We start from the raw sequence: 25,322 nt of genomic DNA, 5'->3' as shown, positions 1-25,322 counted from the left end.
CGAACTGTACATTCTATCCCCTTACACTGCCCCTGCCCCTAAACCTAACCATCACAGGAAACATTCTGCATTTTTACTTTCTCAAAACAACTCATCCTGTGTGATTTATAAGCCTTTTGAAAAGTGGGGACCGCTGGCTGGTCCCCACAATGTAGGTGATCTCAGGTTTTACTATTCTTATGGGGCACACATTACACACACACACACACACACACACACACACACACACACACACACTCCAGCATTGCAATCTTGACATCGCAGCCAGTTCATAATAGCCCTAATAAAATATAATAATAAAATAGTTAACCTAACATATCAAAATTACACTACTCTGTTTAAATAGTCAGTAGTACAATTTGTACCATTTTTTTTGTGAAGTGACAAGACAGAGAATATTACTTGTCTGATATACAGGTGCTGGTCATATAATTAGAATATCATCAAAAAGTTGATTTATTTCAGTAATTCCATTAAAAAAGTGAAACTTGTATATTATATAGACTCATTACATGCAAAGTGAGATATCTCAAGCCTTTATTTGTTATAATTTTGATGATTATGGCTTACAGCTTGTGAAAACCACAAAATCAAAATCTCAGAAAATTTGAATATTACATGAAATCACACAGTAATTACACAGTGATACCATGGTCATTGAACCAGGTTTTGGTTATTTTGGCAGTGTGGGCAGGTGCAAATCCTGCTGGAAATGAAGTCAGCATCTCCATAAAGCTTGTCTGCTGAAGGAAGCATGAAGTGCTCTGGAAATGTCCTGGTAGACGGCTGCGTCGAGTGGACAGCACAGTGGACCAACACCAGCCGATGACATGGCTCCCCAAACCAACACAGACTGTGGAAACTTCACACTGGACTTCAAGCATCTTGGATTGTGTGCCTCTCCATTCTTCCTCCAGACTCTGGGACCTTGGTTTCCAAATGAGATGCAAAATTTGCTCTCATCAGAAAAGAGGACTTTGGTCCACTGTGCTTTATTAAATCCAGAGTCAATGCAGCCGTCTACCAGGACATTTTCAGAGCACTTCATGCTTCCTTCATTTTCCAGCAGGATTTGCACCTGCCCACACTGCCAAAAGAACCAAAACCTGGTTCAATGACCATGGGATTACTGTGTAATTACTGTGTGATTTCATGTAATATTCTAATTTTCTGAGATTTTGATTTTGTGGTTTTCACAAGCTGTAAGCCATAATCATCAAAATTATAACAAATAAAGGCTTGAGATATCTCACTTTGCATGTAATGAGTCTATATAATATACAAGTTTCACTTTTTTAACGGAATTACTGAAATAAATCAACTTTTTGATGATATTCTAATTATATGACCAGCACCTGTATATATAATGTATATATCTTTTGTTACATATATATATATATATATATATATATATATATATATAATATATAAATATAGCTGCGAGCAGCGATGGAGGGCCCAAGCCGGCAGCACCGCCACCCTGGTGCCTTTAGGTAACTAAAGGCACTGGGGTGGCGGTGCCACCGGCTTGGGCCCATAATCGCTGCTCGCAGCTATATTTTTATTTTATTACCTTGTGGCTAATGCGCTATGTAACTTTGGTCAGTGCGAGCTGTTTTAAATGTGCTATAGAAATAAACTTTACTTACTTACTTCGACTTGATCTCCCATATGAGTGTGGAGACAATGAGTCTCTCAGGTAAAATGCACTCGGGAGTGGACGGGCATTCGAAACGGTCAAAAACGCGAGACAAAGCGTCGGGTTTGATGTTTTTGGAACCTGGACGGTACGAGAGCAAAAAATCAAAACGACCGAAAAACAGAGCCCACCGAGCCTGCCTGGAGTTAAGTCTTTTTGGATCTGATATATTCCAAGTTCTTATGATCAGTCCAGATGATAAAAGGTACCCCTGAATTCTCTAACCAATGACTGTCACGATAAATACGGATGAACCCAAACGCAAACAGGATGTATAACAAATAGTTTATTTACTACTACAGTATCGCATCAGGCAGTGCATTGTAGTCTCCCTGAGGAAAAATTTGATTCATTCGTTGCTATAGGAGAGGAAGAATTTACTAAACTCGTTAAATCATCTAAATCGACAACATGTATGTTAGACCCTATACCGACTAAGCTACTGAAAGAGATGCTTCCAGAGGTCATAGATCCTCTTCTTAATATCATTAATTCGTCTTTGTCTCTAGGATACGTACCAAAAAACTTTAAGCTGGCTATGATTAAACCGCTTGTTAAAAAAATGCAACTTGATCCTTCAGAATTAGTCAATTACAGGCCGATCTCGAATCTACCTTTTCTGTCAAAGATACTAGAAAAGGCAGTAGCTTCACAACTGTGTTCCTTTCTAGAAAGAAATGATATCTGCGAGGATTTTCAGTCCGGATTTAGACCATACCATAGTACTGAGACTGCTCTCGTTAGAGTCACAAATGATTTGCTCTTATCATCCGATCATGGTTGTATCTCTCTATTAGTGTTACTCGATCTTAGTGCTGCGTTTGACACCATTGACCACAACATTCTTTTAAATAGACTAGAAAACTATGTTGGCATTAGTGGAATTGCACTAGCATGGTTTAAATCATACTTGTCTGACCGTTATCAGTTTGTAGCAGTAAATGAAGAGATGTCTTATCGATCACAAGTTCAGTATGGTGTACCACAAGGCTCAGTACTAGGACCGCTGCTGTTCACTCTGTACATGCTACCATTAGGAGATATCATTAGGAAACATGGAATTAGCTTCCACTGTTATGCCGACGATACTCAGCTCTATATTTCTTCAAAACCTAACGAAACTTACCAATTCACTAAATTAACAGAATGCATAGCTGATATAAAAAATTGGATGACTCGTAATTTCCTACTTCTAAATTCTGAAAAAACAGAGATTCTAATTATTGGACAAAAAACTTCCTCACGTAATAACTTAGAATACTGTCTAACACTTGATGGCTGCTCTGTTAAGTCTTCGTCGTCGGTTAGGAACCTGGGTGTGCTCTTTGATACCAATCTTTCATTTGAAAGTCACGTGTCTAGTATCTGTAAAACCGCATTTTTCCATCTTAAAAATATATCTAAATTACGTCATATGCTCTCATTGACAAATGCGGAACAATTAGTTCATGCTTTCATGACATCAAGGCTAGATTATTGTAATGCTCTACTGGGTGGTTGCCCTGCACGCTTAATAAACAAACTACAGCTAGTTCAAAACGCAACAGCTCGAGTTCTTACCAGAACCAGGAAGTATGACCATATTAGTCCAGTTCTGTCAAAACTGCACTGGCTCCCTATTAAACATCGCATCAATTTTAAAATATTGCTGATTACTTACAAAGCACTAAATGGTTTAGCTCCGCAGTACTTGAGCGAGCTCTTAACGCATTATACTCCTTCACGTCTATTGCGATCTCAAAATTCCGGCCAGTTGATAATACCTAGAATATCAAAATCGACTGCTGGCGGTAGATCCTTTTCCTATTTAGCACCAAAACTTTGGAACAGTCTTCCTAACATTGTCCGGGAAGCAGACACACTCTGTCAGTTCAAATCTAGATTAAAGACACATCTCTTTGACATAGCATTCACATAATACATTATAGACTTCTATAATTCAATATTAGGCTGCATAGATTAGGTCAGCTGGAACCGGGAACACTTCCCATAAATCCTGATGTACTTGTTACATCATAAGAAGAATGGCATCTACGCTAATTTTAGTGTCTTTGTTTATCCCAAGGTTTTCCCGCAGCCTGCCGGATCCAGGCCGTTTCCAGATCTGACGAAGGACCTTCGCCTGGACCCGATGTCAACGCAGTGCTGAAGTGCCAACTAGTCTCTCCCTATGGAGGATCCCTTTCCCACTCTACAGATAAAGCGTCGTCGGGAAAACTCAATTTGCGTATCTATCCCCTGAATTGATAAAATAAAATAAAATTCTGAATCAAAACTATAAGGAAACACCAGTAATTTGTTTAGGCTTGGTTTGTAGGGAATTCCAAACCTGCACACATATATTCAAACGCACATACAGTAACTATTGAACCCGTTCTTAATGCGCATCTGAACGCCATCAGCGTTTCTCACAGGTTCGCGTTTAAAGTCTGTGTAGAGAGAATGGTGTCGTCTTGGCGGCCCTAATTTCATAACAAATGATCGTTGCGACGGAAGCGAATCAATCAAAACCAACTTTAGCTGGAAAATAACTTTATTAACGAACCGCTATAAAGCCAAAACAATCTTACGTTAAATTATACATTTATCTCTGTAAAGCTGCTTTGAGACAATCTACATTGTTAAAAGCGCTATATAAATGAAGATGACTTGACTTGACTTGACTTGACTACTAACAAACAGGGAAAACAAAACCCACGAGGGGGCAAAACGTAGACAGAACACAAAGAGACTAAACTAGACTATAACTAACAATAACTAGACAATACTCTGGAACAGGAAACTCACAGGATATCACACGGTCTCAAAACTCACAATGATCACACAGAGGTAAAGATCACAATGAACCGACACAAGACAGCAAACACAAGGAGACTAAATAGGAGAACCAATAAGGGGAACAGGTGATGCTAACTAGACAATCATGACAAACAAGGATAACAAGGGGGCGGGGTAAGGTAACGAGACACACAAGCACATGGCCCAAACCAAAGACCATGTGTTGTACACAAACATGTGTCTGCCATGATCCTGTCTCAGAACTAGAGAACTCGAGGACTAGAGGACAGAATCATGACAATGACGCCACTCTTCCAATGCTAACTTGACCGCCAACAATTCTCTGTTACCAATGTCATAGTTACGTTCCGCTGGTGATAGACAATGTGAAAAAAACATGCATGGATGCATTTTGTCATCCGAGGAAGAGTGCTGGGACAGAACCACACCTACCCCCACCTCTGACGCATCGACCTCCACCACGAACTGACGTGAAGGATCAGTGGCTATCAGAATGGGAGCCGAAACAAAGCGGCTTTTGAGTTTGGAGAATGAAGCTTCAGCTACACCAGACCACCTGAACGTAGTCCTGGGGGAGGTCAAGGCCGTCAGAGGAGCGGCTAGTTGGCTGAAATTGCTAATAAAACGCCGGTAGAAGTTGGCGAACCCCAGAAACCTCTGCAGGGCCTTACGGGAATCTGGACTTGGCCAATCTACCACAGCCTTAACCATCTCGGGATCCATGCGCATTCCCTCGGACGAGATGAACAGACAGATAAGAAAGGAACAGACTGTGCATGAAAAGCGCATTTCTCCGCTTTGACAAAAAGCCCATTCTCTAGCAACCTCTGGAGCACTCGTCTGACGTGCTGAATGTGTTCCTGGAGAGAAGACAAAAAAATCAGTATGTCCTCCAGGTAGACATAAATGAACTGATCTACCATGTCTCTCAGCACGTCATTGACGAGTGCTTGGAATACTGCAGGGTAGTTGGACAACCCGAAGGGCATGACCAAATATTCAAAATGGCCCAAAATGGTATTAAACGCAGTCTTTCACTCATCCCCCTCTCTTATGCGAACCAAATGATAAGCATTATGTAAGTCCAATTTATTGAAGACAGATGCTCCCTGCAACCTCTCAAAGGCGGAAAACATCAACAGCAAAGGATAAGTATTCTTTACCGTGATGCATTTCAACCCTCGGTAATCAATACAAGGTCGCAGGGAACCATCCTTCTTACCCACAAAAAAGAACCCCGTCCCCGCTGGAGAAGAAGAGGGGCGGATGATCCCAGCTGCTAGAGAATCAGAAATGTATTTCTCCATGGCCTCCCTCTCTGGAACAGAAAGTGAATATAACTTGCCTTTAGGCGGAGACGTACCTGGCAGTAACTCTATAGCACAGTCATAGGGACGATGCGGAGGCAGAGAAGCAGCACGGGACTTACTGAACACTTCCTTCAGGTCGAGGTACTCTGTGGGCACGTTTGACAAATTCACAGACGACTCCTGCAAAACAGAACCAGACACAGACGAACAGGTAGAAACAAGACAGGACGCGTAACACTTATTGCTCCAGGCCGAGACTGAATTGTGGCCCCAGTCCACCCTGGGACTATGCTTGATGAGCCAGGGATGTCCTAAAACAATAGGGACCAGTGGAGAGTCCATCAGAAAAAATGGAATCTTCTCTGTGTGGTTACCAGATGTGATGAGTGTTATAGGTTCAGTGCAGAGAGAGATGTTGGGGAGTTTTTGTCCATTAAGTGCATTAACAGTGATCTAGTGTGTGAGGGAAGTGATGGGTATCTGGAGTTGTTGAGCAAGTGTCCGGTCCATAAAATTCCCTTCAGCTCCATAGTCCAGTAATGCCTGACAGTCGTGAAACCGGGTTGCCCATTGCAGTCTTACCGGAAGGAAGGTCGAAGATGAGGGCTTTTCTATGGAGAGCCCGCCCGATAGTAGCCTCATACTTACTACCGGGCTCAATCTTTTACTGGACACTAGTTCAAGAAATGTCCTGTGCCACCACAGTACACGCAAAGTCCTCTGGTTCTCCGTCGTTGCCTCTCCTCTCGGGAAAGCCGAGCTCCACCCACCTGCATGGGTTCGTGATGGCAAATGGGGCTATAATTGGGCCAAATGGGGCCCCAGTGTATACATCTCTGCCGGTGACGAGCTGACTCTCAAGTCTGGCTGGAACCCTGGTCTGTTGAGTGCGTTGCTCCAACCGGTGTAAGCGAGCGTCCACTCGTAAAGCCAACTCGATGAGTCCATCCAAACTCTTAGGCAGGTCCAGTGTATAAATCTCTCTTTAGATACGGTCAGCCAACCTATGCAGGAACATATCCCACTGCGCCTCCTCGTTCCATTGGCACTCTGCTGCTAGGGTTCTGAACTCAATGGAATAGTCCGACACCGGTCTACTCCCCTGACGAAGATCCGCCAGCACTCGAGCTGCCTCACGTCCCGCTGCAGCACAGTCGAACACTCTCCTCATTTAGTTGGAGAGTGCCTGGAACGAGGAGCAGCAAGGTAGATGGTTCTCCCACACCGCTGTCCCCCTACTGAGCCGCGCGTTCCGTCAACAGGGTCAACACAAAAGCCACTTTCGATTCCTCAGAGGCTAAAGTCCACGGCTGGAGCGAAAAAAACAATGAACACTTCCTTAAGAAACGGTCTGCAAAAGTTAGGCTCACCAGAATATGCCTCTGGGATCGGCATGCGCGGCTCATGATGATGTTCAGATGGTGAAGGAGTGGGAGGAACAGGCAGTGCGGGTGGCGCAGTGGGACTACGTAGAGTTGTTGAAGCTGTTGGGTGAGCTCGGACACCTGCGCTACCAAGGCTTGCACCGCGTGGCCCATGAAGGCTGATCCTGCTGATCCATTCGAGCGATACTTCTCGATAAGTATTCGGTCAACAATTTTTCTATCAATGACAGCACAAATTATATGGATTTAAAGACTGCGAATCGCAGAGAAAAGTCTCAATATAGGCACATTAAGTGGTGCGTGAAAATAAACGCGAAACTATATAGAAGTGCGTTAAACTTGAAGCTGTTGAAGAAATAAAGCCAGCAGACACAACATTAAATATCATCTGCAGAATGTTTTTCCCTTTTACCTGACATGACCTTTCATTAACGCTGCAGGAAGCAATTGCATTAACCAGCATAACAGTTTTATTCTTGTGCATGCACTAAAACACAGACAGTTCCGTTCATTGGTGGAAGAATGTGAACGTGCAGAACTGCTCGTGTTTCAGTGCGTGCAATGAAATAAAACCATCTGTAACATTTCTTTGCCGATTGTCTCAACTCTCAATGTACTGCACAACTGCTCCTGATGTAAAACGCAATGAAATGATTTGGCAGTTTGACGGTCTTGCATTACGCTGCAGATTTAAATGTGACGAATGTATTGAAATAATTTTAATACATTTTACGCTGTTACTTTTCATTTTAACTTATGTAATTTTTGAGGACTGGTCAGGATCATTTTAATAATTTGTTTAAAAATTCATAATATTTTGACAGCCCAAAGGGCTGCAGTCCACATTTCAAAGTGCAACGGGCCATTAAAGTACCATTAATGGGAAAATTGTCTTTCTATATGTATGTAAAGCTGTTTTTCAACCATGCAAAATTGTGAAAAGTGCTATAGAAATAATTTGAATTGAATTAAACAATAGTCTAGACCAGTGGTTCCCAAACCTGTCCTGGAGGCACCCCAACACTGCACGTTTTCGTTGTCTCCCTAATCAAACACACCTGATTCAACTCATCAGCTCATTAACCCATGTGATAATGAGCTGATGAGTTGAATCAGGTGTGTTTGATTAGGGAGACAACGAAAACGTGCAGTGTTGGGGTGCCTCCAGGACAGGTTTGGGAACCACTGGTCTAGACACCTGATATTCAAAGTGTGGGTAAATTATTGAAAAGTTAAAAGTCACAATTATAAAACTTACTTCATGGTTATTTTTCAAAACACATTTCGGTAACACTTTAGAATACTGTTCCTTCATTAATAAATAATTACACAGGAACAAACGAGTAACAAATTATTAACATTCTAGTAACTACTATTAACTAACAAGAAACTCTGATTAACAAATTAGTAAGTAATAGCGCTCAGATGAATGTAGTAGCTCACTATTAGCTAATCAAGAACTACTATTTTTTTCATACCTCCCAGAGAACTACTATCTACAGGTTCATAATTAACATGAATAATGCATAATTTATAATAAAAGGTAATGGTAACCCACTAGTAATGACTCAAGTATTACTACATCATTCTAAAGGAACTACTAATTATTTGGATCAGTATTCTAAAGTGAAAAACATGATAACTACATAATATTGACTGAAGTCATTGTAAGCTTTTGAGATTTTTGTAAGATTTTGAATATCAATTCCTTCCAATGGATTTGGTAACACTTTAGTCATTACTAGTGTGTTCCCATGATCTTCACTTTAGAATACTGATCCAAATAATAAGTAGTTCCTTTAGAAAGATGTAGTAACACTTGAGTCATTACTATCCAAAACCTTACAAAAGCCTTAAAACTTACAATGACTTCAGTCAATATTAGGTAGTTATCATGTTTTTCACTTTAGAATACTGATCCAAATTATTAGTAGTTCCTTTAGAATGATGTAGTAACACTTGATTCATTACTAATGGGCTACCATTACCTTATATTAAACATTATGCATTATAAATATTTATTAACCTGTATATAGTAGTTCTTATAGTCTTCAGTGAGGTATGAAAAAATAGTAGTTATTGATTAGCTAGTAGTGAACTACCACATCCGATTGAGTGCTATTACTTACTAATTCGTTAATCAGAGTTTCTTGTTAGTTAATAGTAGTTCCCTTTCAAGGGAACTCCCGTTGCGTCGAGAATGACGCTATGGGGAACGCTTTGCGTGATGACGTCTTGAAGCACATGTAAAATCAGTCCAGTGGTGTAGCGGGACGTCAGAGGCGGGTGACGTCACGTACCAGGAAGCTATAAAAGCCGGCCCGAAACAGAAAACGAAAGCTTTCTGAGTCTTCAGTAGCGCTCTGTGTTGAAATCTGTCTGTCTTATTTGGTGTTGTCTGTATATATATATATTATATTCAGTATGGCGAGCAAGCAGCAGTTTAGAGTGTGTGTCCATCCCTGCCCGCGTTATTTAACGGGAGGTGACACACACACTCTTTGTGTTGTTTGTTTGGGAGAGGAGCATGCCCAGTCAGCACTCGAGGGTGGTGACTGTGAGCATTGCTGTGCGCTTCCATTGCGTACGCTCCGATCCCGCTTGGCTCGGTTCAATCCCGACCACGTTCCCCAGGGCTTTGGTCCCGCTGCTGCCGAGGCACGGCGTCGATCTCAGACCTGGGGTTCGCAGATGGATCTATCAGTGGATGTTGAGACGGGCTCTGCCTTATCTCAGCCTCCTTCTGATAGATCCAGTGCCTCTCATCAGGGTGTGGAAGCACGCGTTGCGGTTACTTCCCCCCCGATAGAGGCACCAGTACTGCAACTATCCAGCTCTGAGGAGTTGGATGTTGTAAGTATTGATGCTGAGTCTGAGGATTCGCCACCTCAGTCTCATGCTTTTGAAGAACTGCTCGATGTGATCACGAGAGCAGTTGACAGATTGTCTATTGAGTGGCCAGAGGATAGGCAGGACGTTCGTTCAAAAAGCAAACTCGACGAACGCTTCCTGCCATCTCGTGCTCAGCCCCAGCGTAGGAGCCTGCCGTTTTTCCCCGATCTCCACACCGAGGTGTCGAGATCGTGGGGGAGACCAGTCTCTCACAGAGTTTACACACCACACACCTCTCTATATTCCACCATTTCACAATATAAAGAGCATGGTTATGGGGAGATGCCGAAGGTGGAAGAGACGCTCGCGGGCTATCTCTCTCCAGCAACGGCATCTTCCCTGAAGGCTCCTACACTTCCCTCAAAGCCAGTAAAGTTGACATCTACCCTGATTAATAAGTCGTATGCAGCCGCTGGTCAAGCTGCAGCGTGTCTGCATACGATGTCCATTTTACAAGCCTATCAGGCAGAATTATTGGGGGATTTAGAGGAGGGCGGGGGAATCGGTCCCGACACTGTGGCTGAACTGCGCAGAGCCACGGATGTTTCTCTCAGAGCCACCAAGGAGACCGCTAAATCTATCGGGCGGTCTATGGCAGCCCTGGTGGCCACTGAGAGGCATCTGTGGCTCAACCTGAGCGATATTAAGGACAAAGAAAAGCATGTTCTGTTAGACGCTCCGGTTTCCACTGCCGGGTTATTTGGGGATGCAGTAAATATTGCGGTTGCAAAATCACAAGAAGCCGCTAAACAAGCATCTGCTCTTCAAAAGCTTCTTCCCCGCCGTTCTTTCTATGAGGCTGCTGAGCGGGAGCAGCCTCACTCCTCTAAAAAGGGTGCTGAGCATCGTGCCACTCAGAAGCAGAGCGTGTCCTCCCGTGCTCCCCCACAAAAATCTCGGGGACACGGAGGGCGCGCTCAAACCCAGCAGTCTTCGAGGGGTAGAACGGATCTGCGGACCGTTATTACCGCCAAGAAGGCTGCTGGGAAGAAATCCTGACGTCCGAGGGCTCAGGATTAATGAGGGTAGTCCCCCCCGAAGCAGAGCGGTTAACACCTCTTTTTACGGTGCCCGTCTCTCTTCGGTACCCTCAGGGGACCGTTCTGCCAACCCTGCCGCCATCGGTGTTACAGGGCGCAGCGGTCTCCGGCGAGCACATATCTCAAGGACCACCCGGAAACGTAGTGGCCTCGGGATGCCCGCCCCCTCCGAGGAGGGTGTTAGAGCAGTCTGTTCGGTCGCTCCCTGCCGGTGCGCCGTTACAGGGCGTCGAATTGACTGCTCAACAACAACAAAATCCAGAAACCAGTCTCGAGAGGCTGGTACCTCTAGTAGAATCTTTGACAGCGTGGAAGCTACTGTCAAATGTTTCTCGTTGGGTCCTGCAGACCGTAGAAAAAGGGTATCAGATACAATTCAAGAAACGCCCACCTCGGTTTATGGGGGTCCTACCCACAGTGGTGGGCCCCGAGCAGGTTCTGGTTATGGAACAGGAAGTAAACACTCTGTTAGAGAAAGGGGCCATAGAATATGTACCTCCCTCCGACAGGGAAACCGGGTTTTACAGCCGGTACTTCATAGTTCCAAAAAAGGACGGGGGATTGCGTCCCATTTTGGATCTTCGAGTTCTGAACGAGTCAGTCATGCAGCTCAAGTTCAAAATGTTGACATTGAGACAGATCGTGCCACAGATCAGGTCCGAGGACTGGTTTGTCACGATAGATCTCAAGGACGCATATTTCCATATTTCCATCTGTCCGTGTCATTGGAAGTTCCTGAGGTTTGCTTTCGGGGGCAAAGCATACCAATATCGTGTTCTTCCATTCGGCCTAGCTTTATCACCCCGCACTTTCACGAAATGTATGGATGCAGCTCTGGCGCCTCTGCGCCTTCAGGGGATTCGCATCATGAACTACATCGACGATTGGTTGATTTTAGCTCAGTCGCATCAGTTGGCGGTTCAACATCGAGATGTTGTTCTCGCCCACATGAAAGAGCTGGGGTTACGGCTGAACGCCAAGAAGAGTGTGCTTTCTCCACTCCAGAGAACCACTTTCCTAGGCGTGGTTTGGGACTCAGTGTCTATGCAGGCGCGCCTGTCACCGCCTCGTATAGAGTCCATCCTTGCAGCTGTGAAAAGTGTAAAGCTAGGCCAGCTACTCACTGTCAAACAGTTCCAGAGACTGTTGGGTCTCATGGCAGCAGCTTCCAACGTGATACCTTTTGGACTGCTGCACATGAGGCCCCTGCAGTGGTGGCTCAGGACCAGGGGGTTTTCCCCGAGGGGCAACCCATTTCGCACAATCAAGGTCACGCGGCGATGCCTACGTGCCTTGGTTATGTGGAAGAAACCTTGGTTCCTGTCCCAGGGCCCAGTGTTGGGAGCTTCTTGTCGTCGCAGACTGCTAACGACGGATGCTTCCCTCACGGGTTGGGGAGCGATCCTGGAGGGTCGCTCAGCTCAAGGTCTGTGGGAAGACCATCATCGTTCCTGGCATATCAATCGCCTAGAGATGTTAGCTGTCTTCCGGGCTCTGAGGAGCTTTGTCACAGACCTCAGGGGACACCATGTGTTAGTGCATACGGACAACACGTCGGTAGTCGCCTACATCAACCACCAAGGGGGTTTGCGCTCGCGCCCATTATCAAATCTGGCACGCCATATCCTCTTGTGGTCCCAGGGGAAGTTGCTGTCACTCAGAGCAGCCTACATCCCCGGGGTTCAGAATATAGGAGCAGACACTCTGTCGAGGCAGGGGCCGAGGCCCGGGGAATGGAGGCTCCACCCCGAGGTGGTGGAGCTGATATGGAGGGAGTACGGCCAAGCACAAGTGGATTTGTTTGCGTCTCGAGAGACGTCTCACTGTCCACTTTGGTTCTCCCTCACGCATCCAGCTCCTCTGGGACTGGATGCTATGGTTCAGACGTGGCCGAGGCTACGTCTGTACGCCTTTCCCCCAGTTGCTCTGCTCCCGGGAGTTCTGGAGAGAGTTCGCAGGGACCGGGTTTGCCTGCTTCTTATAGCCCCGCGTTGGCCGGGCAGAGTATGGTTTCCCGATCTGGTCTCCCTCCTCGACGGGCATCCTCTGGAGTTACCCGTCAGGAGAGACCTTCTGTCCCAGGCAGGGGGCTCAATATTTCACCCCCGCCCAGAACTGTGGAACCTGTGGGCTTGGCCTCTGAGGGGGCCCAGCTCATAGAGTCGGGTCTCTCAACTGAGGTTGTTGAGACCATTCTACAGTCCAGAGCTCCCTCCACGAGGAAACTTTATGCCCTGAAGTGGAGAGTATTCACTTCTTGGTGTAGTGACCGTCGGTTGGACCCAGTCCACTGCCCAATTGGTACAGTGCTGGAGTTCCTGCAGGACCGGTTCACTGCAGGTCTGACCCCGTCCACTTTAAAGGTCTATGTGGCGGCCATAGGTGCTTACCACATTCCTTTGGGTGGAATGTCTGTGGGGAAGGACCCTCTGGTATCTCATTTCCTTCGTGGCACTTGGAGGCTGAGGCCTGCAGTCCGCTCTAGGGTGCCGCCATGGGACTTGTCCATTGCTCTACAAGGCCTGTCCCTGGCCCCCTTTGAGCCCATTGAGGAGGTTTCGGAAAAGTTTCTGACTTTGAAAGCTATTTTCCTTCTTGCCATTTCTTCTCTTAAGAGAATTGGGGATATTCAAGCATTGTCGGTTGCTCCGTCCTGCTTAGAGTTTGCTCCGGGTATGGTGAAAGCTTTTCTCCATCCCAGACCGGGTTATGTCCCCAAGGTCCCCACTAATGTGGCCAGACCTATTATTCTGCAGGCCTTCTGTCCTCCTCCCTTCCAGAATGCGGACCAGGAGGCTAATAATTTGCTTTGCCCAGTTCGGGCGTTAGACGCCTACGTCCACAGAGCTGCCCTGTGGCGCAGAAGTGATCAGTTGTTTGTTTGCTTTGGCTCCCCTAACAAGGGAGGGCCGGTGTCTAAGCAAAGAATGAGCAAGTGGGTGGTCGAGGCTATCTCACTTGCTTATGAGGCGGCTGGGCAGCCTTCTCCTTTGGCTGTCCGGTCGCACTCTACAAGGAGTATGGCGGCCTCTAAGGCCCTTTTTTCAGGAGTTTCACTACAGGATGTCTGTGATGCGGCAGGCTGGTCCTCACCGCACACTTTCGTCAGGTTTTACTCTTTGGATCTAGACTCTGCTCCAGGGTCTCATGTTTTGTCATCCTAGTGCTGCTCTATTAGATTACACACAGGACAGACATTCGTAGCTATGGAGGCGTTGGTATAGACGTTCCCCATAGCGTCATTCTCGACGCAACGGGAGTTCCCTTGAAAGGGAACGCCTCGGTTACGACTGTAACCTCGGTTCCCTGAAGAGGGAACGAGCGTTGCGTCGCCTTGCCATATCTCCTTCATGCCTGTCAGCTCGACTTCAGACTTTTACGAAGCTTTCGTTTTCTGTTTCGGGCCGGCTTTTATAGCTTCCTGGTACGTGACGTCACCCGCCTCTGACGTCCCGCTACACCATTGGACTGATTTTACATGTGCTTCAAGACGTCATCACGCAAAGCGTTCCCCATAGCGTCATTCTCGACGCAACGCTCGTTCCCTCTTCAGGGAACCGAGGTTACAGTCGTAACCGAGGCGTTTTCTAGAGTGTTACTAATGCATTACTCATTTGTTCCTGTGTAGTTATTCATTAATGAAGGAACAGTATTCTAAAGTGTTACCCACATTTCCTGTAAACTTTTAACTAGGCTATACTATTTTTATACTCAACAAGTAGAACTTAAATACAGTTTGTTCTATTCAAGTCAAGTCAAGTCAAGTCATTTAATCTATTGAACATTTAATCATAAAAGGTCAACAGAGGATTCAACTAAAATAAAATTACTGAAGTAGTAAAATATTTAACAAATTAAATAATTTTATTTGCAAATTGCTCATTGTAAAATCAGATCCAAAGCATGCACATCCACAGCATTGCTCATTGTTACATTTGTGCTGTAGGTAAAAGTTTTGTTTGGAAATTCTGCCCCTTACAGCACCTGTTAGCAGAAACAAACTAGATGTTTCAGTTCATACCTCACATTTGCTTTGGTTTGCACAAAAAGAAAGTATCATCTAAAAAAATTACATTGCATCATCTAAAAATAATTCATCCTTCTCAGATTTGAAATACATGGTGAGACTTGTGTCTTTAGCTGCAACGAGTTTAGGTTTCCTTCTGACAAATGTGCCAAATCTGCAACATAGATTCCCAATAATGTGCACTCTAGCGAGTGCGGTTGTTTAGCAAAAGTACAGCAAAACCGATTGTTGGTGAGTGATGGCATTGGCTTTATGGCGTGTTCAAAACATAGATCAAGCATAGCAGTCTGACGTGTCAACTTCTGATTCAACCAATGGTAGGACGTTGGGGCAGGCCAATGGGGGTCAAGGTTTAGCTTCGGCAGTTAGTGTTTTCAAGTCATATCAGAAAGAATGTAAACGGCACATGAACATCAGCACAACTTGTAATTATGAGTTTTGGTAACTTTCTTAAGAGTTTCTGAGTTAGGTGCGTGATGGTGAGAAAACATATCAGAGGCAATGGATGGAGAGTCTGCCCTAGTGAAAAAAACCTATACCAAAATGTATTTAAAATAGGCCAACATTTATTTCATAACTACACTACAAACCCATTAATATATTTATTGCACAGTGCATATTTCTTAATATTAAGCCTATGTGTTCAATATCACTATTATGATCACTGTATAATTTAAATGCAAGATATTTAAAGTTTACCTGAAGTATACTAGCAATAGTTTTACTTTAGCAGAATCAAATTACTTAAAGGATTGCTATTTATAAGCCCTATTTCAAAAAATGGTGGAGTGTTAGGGCTTATTCACATTCTTTCATACATTTAGATTGGTGGGTAAATGCATTTTTGTCTCAGTGCATGCATTGTTTTAGTTTGACAGGGTCGGCGCTAGCTTAGCTTAGCACAATGAATGGAATCCTTTGTTGCCAGCTAGCATATCCTGAGTAAAAGTGATCAAAAAAAAAAAAAACCCACGTAATTACTTCTTGTGGCCTGCGTATTCACAACGAGTACAAATAGCGATGCAGATTAACACTAGGTGATTTCCTAGGCAGATATTGACTTGGGACTATATTAGGGGGAAGCACAGGCGAAGCACAGCTACTTAGGTGAAGCACTGCTACTTGGGCGCAGAGATATCACGCAACACATGAAATCCCACGACTTCCGTCAACATACCGGCGTGCAACGAGTCAAAACACAGAAGAAGAACAACAACAAGCGTGACCTGCACCGAGTGTCTTCGCTTTTGGATTGTTTATTTTGAGAAGTTAAAGCTACAGTTACAGCAAACATGGTAATTACCTGCGTAGCAAAAGGTTGTGAGAACAAGCAAAGGACATACACGATTGTAATGTTTCACAGAATTCCATCGAATGTGGAACTGAGAAATAAATGGCTAGCTGCTCTGGAGATCTGTACTTCAACGCCTCTCTACAAAATCAAACAGTATCGTGTTTGCGAAGAGCATTTTGCACCTGAGGACTAAGTTACTTTGAAAAAATGGAATATGGGTCCAGAAAGACGGCACTACGTCTGAAACATACGGCCGTCCCATCCCATCTATTTTCAAAGCACAGGCAGAACAAAGTGCACATGTAAGTTGTCTTTTATTACTCTTCCTTATGTTAATCTGTGTCTTTATTCGGTTGTAAGATAGATGCTGAGAATCTGTATATAGACTACGGTTCAAATAACGTTAGCCTCCTCTAGTATAACCTCTTGTTGAATTCAACCTGTTTAGCATGAACAACCAAACTAAAATAAAAATCGCTGTTATCGTTACCTGTAAAATGAAATGACTGAGGGCTAAGTTAGCTATATTTCTCTCACGAGTTAGCCTGGTTCTTTTGACTCAGATGTTTTAGTATAACTACTAGAGAGGAAAAGGCTACAAGCAGTTTACTATACATGTGTCATGTTTAAAATAATCACTTACTCTGTGGACAGCTGTACATTTGGTCCATTCGGCGTGGGGCGTTTTTTCCTGTTCACTTTATCACACCGGAAAAAAAAATCGAGTACTGCCGGATGGATCAGCGCCGTGAAATCCTCGGTAGCTGTGACACAACTGCGTGCAGGCTCATCTTGATCTGACGCGTTAAGCCCGGTCATCGATGGCAGCAACTTGTTTCACTCGCCACAGCACGGACACTCTATTTCAGTCGGCATATTCCCCCAATAGCCAAAATAGCCAGGCAGCTACTATTCACGCCGGTATGTTGACGGAAGTCGTGGGATTTCATGTGTTGCGTGATATCTCTGCGCCCAAGTAGCAGTGCTTCGCCTAAGTAGCTGTGCTTCGCCTGTGCTTCCCCCTAATATAGTCCCAAGTCAATATCTGCCTAGGAAATCACCTAGTGTTAATCTGCATCGCTATTTGTACTCGTTGTGAATACGCAGGCAGCAAGAAGTAATTACGTGGTTTTTTTTTGGTTTTTTTTGATCACTTTTACTCAGGACATGCTAGCTGGCAACAAAGGATTCCATTCATTGTGCTAAGCTAAGCTAGCGCCGACCCTGTCAAACTAAAACAATGCATGCACTGAGACAAAAATGCATTTACCCACCAATCTAAATGTAGGAAAGAATGTGAATAAGCCCTATTTCAAAAAACGGTGGAGATTTCCTTAAAATATATCTTTAGTTGGACCTCAGCACTATTTCTGGATAACTACAGTGCATTAAGCATAAGATGACTTCGCAGACTTTAAGTATACCAATTTAGTATACCAACAGTACAATTGCAGGGTATTTATATTTAGTTCATACTGTATATATGTACAAATGTATTGGTAGTATACTTAGCATAAAATAAATGTATTTCAAATCCATTTTAGTATATTTATTTTTCACTAGGGTGGTTATGTTATTTGGTGAATATTATACAATTCAATACATTTTATGGTACTTGTGCTTGCACGCAAACATGCCAAGGTGGAAACAGGGTTTTTTCAATCACTTAAACACACACCCACTGCAAGTACAGAGTGCTGAGTATGCTTGTATCTCGCCATGCGCATGCTTAGAGGCTTTGCTGACACAACTCATTTCTAATACATGCAGATAAAAGTAACATGCTTTACAGCCCAATAGACCTAATTGCCTTTTCTGTTCTGACCCTCTCAGTGATACTTTGACAGGGGTTAAAAGACAAAGAATTCAAATAAACTGACAATTGCAAGATGTCGAATTGAGAGATATCGAAGATCATTGTTACAAAATAATTTAGTGTTCTTCAACGTTGACAAACGTCTTTAAGAACTTGCAATAATGCTGAAAATAACAGGGGTAAGGTCTCTGTCCTGTGGTCTCAAATAGCCTTTGGGCAAATCATATTGGTGTACCATGTGACCTGCATACTAATCACATATGTCTGGAAGATTTAAGTATATATCATTACCGAAGTCAGAGTTCAGCAGAAAACCTGTGTCCTAACTGTGTGGCGGTGACTAAACAAGTTTCAAATGTCAGGTAATTTTTCTGGCCTCAAGGAAAGCGAAAACATTTGTAAAGCAGCAAATCACAACATATCTGATGTTTTACGATAGTTACACTGTAAAAAATAAATGCATTAAAGGGGTGGTATGATGCCCCTTTTTACAATATGTAAAATAAGTCTCTGTTGTCCCCAGAAGTGTGTATGTGAAGTTTTAGCTCAAAATACCCCACAGATAATTTTTTTCCAGCATTTTAAAATTAGGGTCAGTAAAAACATGATGTTTTGTGTGTTCCTTTAAATGCAAATGAGCTGCTGCTCCCGGCACAGAGGGCGGAGCTTCAAGAGCTCGTTCTTAGCAGCTCAGGTTACCTCATGCAGACAAGCACTAAAATGTCAGAAACTGTTCTGCCTTTTATGTTTAAACCGGAGTCGGACAATGATGAAGAGACTCAACATGTAGTGATGACATGTAGAATGCAACAGGATGTTTCTGAATGGTTAGTTGATGAATTTATGTTGCTGATGTGGAGTTAACTATCTTCAATTAGCATATTCTGTCATGATAATCTATAAAATCGCTCTTGTGGGAACTGCATTTGTGTTACTTTCTGTATTGCATGTGAAAAGACGGATGACAGCTTGAGAAGACTCACAAATGCAGGGCTCTCAAGTGTCACAAATTGAGCATGACAGTCACTCATTTCGGTCTTTTGTCACGCACTTCCGCCACACATTGTATTTCTCATGCGGAAAAATTGTTTATAATTTATTTAATATGCCGCAGCGCCCGAAATTTCTCTGGCCACGCAGCTCTCACTATGGAACCGGCAGGAATCAAGCGCGTCTCCCCTGGAATTTTTAGTCTAGCCTGCCACTTATCAGCCAATCAAAAAAAAAGGGGGGGCTACACATTAGCCAATCAGAAAATAGCACTATTGTATCTGGGTAAGATTTAACACAACAACCAATGAAAAAAAAAGCATATCCTGGAACTGTCACGTGATTCTGCTATGACGTCTTCCAAAAGGAAACCACTCCGAGCATCACTTTGAGCACAGAGTAAGTCATGGTCTCCTGTTTTAATGTTACAACAAACAACAGTGACAACTTGACTGCTGTTAGAAAATGTTTCCCAGATAATTAGCATCAGTTTTTTATGAGTGTCTGTAATTTAGACAACAGTTTTACAGCCTGTTCACTGACAACACCTGCTCAGAACAAGTAGTCTAGGACTAGTCATATTTTCGTTATCACACGATGACTGACATATTGTCACATTATAAACATCTCTCTCTCCATATAGGCTTAATAATTTTATTAGCGCTAAATAAATTAAAGTGAATTGCATAGTCGATGTTATAGGTCACTTTTAAAATCATATCATATTTTATAATTATATCCTGGCCATGGATGCATTAATCATTGCATCAGTCTTTCAAAGATGTCAGGTAAAAAGCAATTAAGCATCCTCTCATTCGCCCTGAGAGGAAAGTCCTCTCAGGGCGTATATGTATGTATAACTATACAAATGTATAGTTATAAGCAGACATTTTACTTATAAAAAAATAAAAAAAACAAGCCCAAAAAATAGACAAAATGCTGATTAAGAATTTTTTTTTTTTTTTTTTTTTTTTTGCTGCAGGATTTTGAACCAATGAGATTTAATCAGCATGTGACTTCAGAAGACTTGGTATAAAGCGCTATATATACATGCACTATATATGTATAAAGTCATATGGATTATATTTTTGTTGCTGTTTTTGTTCATTTGTGTAGTTAAAGCTACACTGTGTAGGATTTACTCCCATCTAGCAGTTAAATTGTATATGACTACCAACTGAATATTACTTTCTAGCCCCTCCCATTCCGAGTGCGTTTTAACTCCTACGGTGGCTGTATTATTTCAAATCTGCCGGCAGTCGCGAGTAGTCTCCCTCTCGCATTCGTCTCGGAGCCACTGAGTGTAAAGAAAGGCGAAGCTTGAATTTCCAGGTATGTCCCTCTTTGTCTAATATATTTTCAAGATGGATGCGCAACATGGCTTCCGCCATTCGAGCGACTCGCTCATATGTATTCTAAATGGCAGATTATACACTTACGAGAATACTTTGTTGGTTGAAGTGATTACACATTAATGAGAACGTATAATTTTGAAAGAACAAAGTGTTTTTTTGCTAAAAATCTACTTAAAATATTACACAGTGTAGCTTTAAATAGACATGGTCATAAACTGTCATTGTTTTTTCTTTTGACCTTTTCATCTTTAAGGTTGTTGATTTTGTTACCTTTAGGCTAGTGTGAAGGGCAGACTCAGGTGGATAGACTATGAAGTGCCGCAGAGTAAAACCGAAGCCCTGAGAGTTCTTCTGCAGCACCATTGTGTGGGGACCCTTCCAGGCCACGTCCTCCTCTGACACAGGTCGAGTGTTCTGACTGGATGACAATCCTTCATCTTTGAGGCCTTTAGCCTGTCACAAACCGAAATAACACGATGAGACAAGTAATTTAAACATCTACAATGCAACTTCCTTGAAAGTTATGATGTTTCTTTATTTTCAGACTCTGCAAGGTAAAGCCTATCATGTTCTTGCTCTTCATAATCACTTATTTACAAAGGAATTAGTGCGGGCAGGGGTGTTCTCGATTACAGTCAAAGGTAGTTTTTTGAAAACTCCACCCACCCAGTGATGACCCCTTTAAATAGTGAGTAATGTCTGAGGAATGTCTATTTTGAATGCAGATGCGAAAATAAACTGGCTTATGGGGCTTTGCAAAAAATGCAAGAGGAAAAAATAAATACAGACAATCCTGATGTAGAAACACTGAAACAGAAGCCTCTATAAAATGTTTGAATAAAGGTCAGCACTGATTCCAACTCAAGTAGTGCATAAAGACAGTGACATTATACAGAAAATTCAAGTGCCCTTCATAAAAACTTCTACCAAGGCATGTGTATTGTTAAACTTTTGTATAGGGTTAAATAGGTTCAGTCAGGTTTATGGAGGGTTCTTTTTATATGGGACATCACATTTAGTAATATTTTAGTTTAAGGTTCCTATACCAGACAAATATATTCAGAATATATTTCAATGTATTTGGAATATATGCCACATATATTTTGACACTTTTGGGGACCCATACAGAAAAAAATACATTGAAATATATTCTGAAATATAACAAAAATATATGATGTTAAGTGTGAAATATATTTATTGGGCCAATTTCAAATATTTGCATATATTCCAAAATATATACTGAAAATATATTTCAAATATATTTCTTTTGTGTATGGGAAGCCACAAAAATTTAAAACCATTGAGCAAAGCAGGCCCATGCAGGAACACATAGATTGCACAAATGCGGCTCTTCGGAGTAACAGCAGTACACATGTCTTAAAGATGAACTGAACTGGAATTTTGAGTAAAGGTGATATAACAGATGTATTTTATTTATTCTCATTGGTACAATTTTTAAAGTGGCAGAATTTGTTAAAAGGGATAAAATTGTATGTTGAAAATGTTATTGTTGTTACACGGGCGCCGCCATGTTGGATATTGTTGATACAGAGGGAGTTCACTTTTTTTATTTATTTATTTTTTTTACTTTTCTTCATTCGGATCCATTTGCGATCCATTCCATTCTGAATAAACAAACAACGCAGTTTACATGCTTCATCCTTGTTGCATTATTCATTAAGATAATAATTAATAAATGCATGCACAATTATCCGTTAACTTGATAAATGTTGCAGTTGCAGATATGTTTTATGCACAAACAAATGCCTTTCAACTTGCACAATTCAGAAGTAAATGAATATGCAGCAATTTGTACAAATAGAGAGTCTGTAAGCCTACCATACGTGTTGTAGCCATTAAATAAGCTCATTTAGTTTCATTAAAATATATATATATTTTTTTATTATTATTATTATTATTATTATTTTCATCTATGTTGAATATAAAAAAGTTAACAGCATGAGTAAGATAGAATGCGCAATGTATCGAGAGATATGGAGCGGGTCAGACATGATTTTGACCACTTAATTTAGATTTGCATTGTAGAAAGCCTTTCTTTAAAGTGAATTTCGTTTTGTATAAATTGTATCTTAATTTTAATATTTTTTTTCATCAACCAATTGCCTGTATTTAATAAGCAAATATAGCAGACATTATAATCATGGAGGCGTCCGCGCAGTCACTTGCATTGCACGTGAACTGGAGCGCATCTCATCCTAACTTAACCGAAACTTAGTGTATGCCTAACAGACATGAGAAATATAGAAAGCTTGAAATGTCTTTAAACGAAACAATTCAAAACGAAAAGAAATAGGCTATTCTCTGATTATGTAATGATGTGCATTTTCTTAAAGTACACATGTCTTAAGCTGCATCCGAATTCAGAGCCTGCATCCTTCGAAGGCTACATTCAAAGGCTGATTGCATCACCGCGGTATGGCAAAAGGCTGTCCCAATTTGAAGTCTCCTTCAAATGCAGCCTTGAAATGCGTCCTTCATTTTGCGGGCAATGAAGACAATGGATGTATTCTTTACATCTTACCCTACTCCAGAATTCACTGCGCCTATGACGAAGATTAGACTTTTTAATGTAAGTATTGGGTTTCAACTTACTCAAATAATCTAATACATAATGTAATGTAATATATATATATATATATATATATATATATATATATATATATATATATATATACATTATGCGCCCTATGGATAACAATGTGATTATGACCAGGTGAGTAAAAGGACCTGTTAGCCTCTGCACCATCTAGAGTTTCATGCCAGAACTTTCTGTTGGCATGCTAATGGGTATGAGAATGTTGTATGTTTGGTCTTGGCAGAATAGATCTGCTATGCTGCTGCCCTGATGAAAAGAAAAAAAAATACGCTAAGTATACTTGCAGCCAGACTAATTATCAGTACACTTCAAGTGTGTTAATGATTTGTTAACTTGAAGTGTGCTATTTTGAAACAACTAATTTTGTACTAAGTATTTTTTAGTTGTAATTTAATTGTTGTAAAGCATAACTTTAAGTGTATTTAGTGTACTTTTGTGTGCTAAATTGGAACAACTTCAAGTATACTTAGTATACTTTAAGTATGTGCCTGTATAGGGACTAATTACATGCTTGATTAGTGATATTGTGTACTTTATTTGTGTTACAAGTACATTTACAAATTAATTACGAGTGTCTTCGAAACATACAAGCAATATACCATAGGTGTATTTATATTTTTTATTTTTTTATTTTTAAAAGATTTATTTTTGCCGTTTTTGCCTTTTATTAGGATATAGGACAGTAGCTAGACAGGAGGTGGGAGAGAGAGGGGGGAATGGGATCGGGAAAGGTCCACAAGCCGGGACTCAAATTCGGGTCTCCCGAAGCACAACGTCTCCATGCTGGCGCACTTGCCCACAAGGCTATCGGCGCCGACTATAAGTGTATTATATTTTAGTAAAAAGTATATGCTCAGTAATATATTTGGCTTATTCCAAATACTACAAATTGCACACTTTGTCTTCAATAACAAATGCACATTAATAGACAAATAATACTTATCTATACTTTGTACAAAACACTATTGTATACTATAATGTATTTTGAAAGAATACTTTCAATGGATTGTTACAATGATCATTTCCAGCACACAGTTAAAATATACCTAAAATATATTTTTAATAAAGTGCAAATAAATACACTTTTAAAAAAATAAACATAATTTTCACTTCAAATATATTTTTAGAAAATATACTAAAGTACAATTATTTTAAAGTGTGTTAAACGTTGTACTGTGAAAATAGGTAAAAGCATGATGCTAATTTTATTTAGTATATTTTTCAATGTAATATTGAAAAAGGGAATATATGTCAAATACAATAAAGTATACTTTTTTTTCATTGGGGTGCTGCTGCTGTTGCTGCTTTTATTGCTGCTGCTGCGGCAGAGCAAGTACAGGACTACTGCCAACACATACACGACTAGTGCTGTGAGCAAGTAAGCAAGTATGTGAGCAATGCTGCTGCTGTACAATATAGCATACATGAATTACCCCCCAACAGAGGAAGTGACAATGGTATTTGACAATACAGTGATTTATGCAAGAGGAGGAGAAACAGCCACCTCTGAACCAAAGATGATTCCTAAATGGACAGAAGCTCTAAAAAAATACTCGGCTGGACAGATACCCCAGTTTTAAAATCTCAGGACACGAACAAAGTATAAGACAGAGTCAAATCAAGATCAGAGAAAAATGAGTTAACAGCTTCATTCATCCATCTACTACTTTTGTCTCATTTACTATTCTTTCTTTTACTTCCTTTTTTTTTCTTTTGTTGAGTCTCGTGTTCTCAAAAGTTTTGCCGCAAAGTTTAGCAATGACTCTACAGCCTTTAACCACTTCAAAACTTCAAGCTTCAGCTACGAGAAAGACTCTGTTTCCCATTCATCAGCAAACACAACAACTTAATTGGCTTCTTAAGTAAGATGTCACTCTAGACACGATGAGACCGCCAGTGAATCTGGAAAACCTGGGAAATCCATTTTCAGCAAAGGACCACAAAGCAAATTCCCATCAAAGACCAAAACAAACGTAAACGCATCCAGATTATCTGAACTAGTGAATTTAAATCTAATCTAATTTATATAAAATCTAATAACCCTGCCTAAAAAAACTGCAGAAGGGTTAAATTAATGATTGATGGTTCATTCAGGTCA

General features: G+C 41.7%; 1 protein-coding gene across 1 annotated transcript in view; it reads right to left on the bottom strand.

Moving 5' to 3' along the window:
- The window catches only part of arhgap23b (Rho GTPase activating protein 23b), a 560,944-nt gene that overhangs the window by 358,005 nt on the left and 177,617 nt on the right, over positions 1-25,322 (bottom strand). Inside the window, 1 exon segment of the mRNA XM_079852050.1 lies at positions 20,878-21,060. Within this exon segment, the coding sequence (XP_079708176.1) occupies positions 20,878-21,060 (183 nt within the window).

The sequence above is a fragment of the Squalius cephalus genome, assembly GCF_949319135.1.
Source record: "Squalius cephalus genome assembly, chromosome: 19".
NCBI classification, from domain to species: Eukaryota; Metazoa; Chordata; class Actinopteri; order Cypriniformes; family Leuciscidae; genus Squalius; species Squalius cephalus.
Note: the sequence above shows the minus strand (reverse complement) of the source record. Positions and strands in the feature narration are given on the sequence as shown.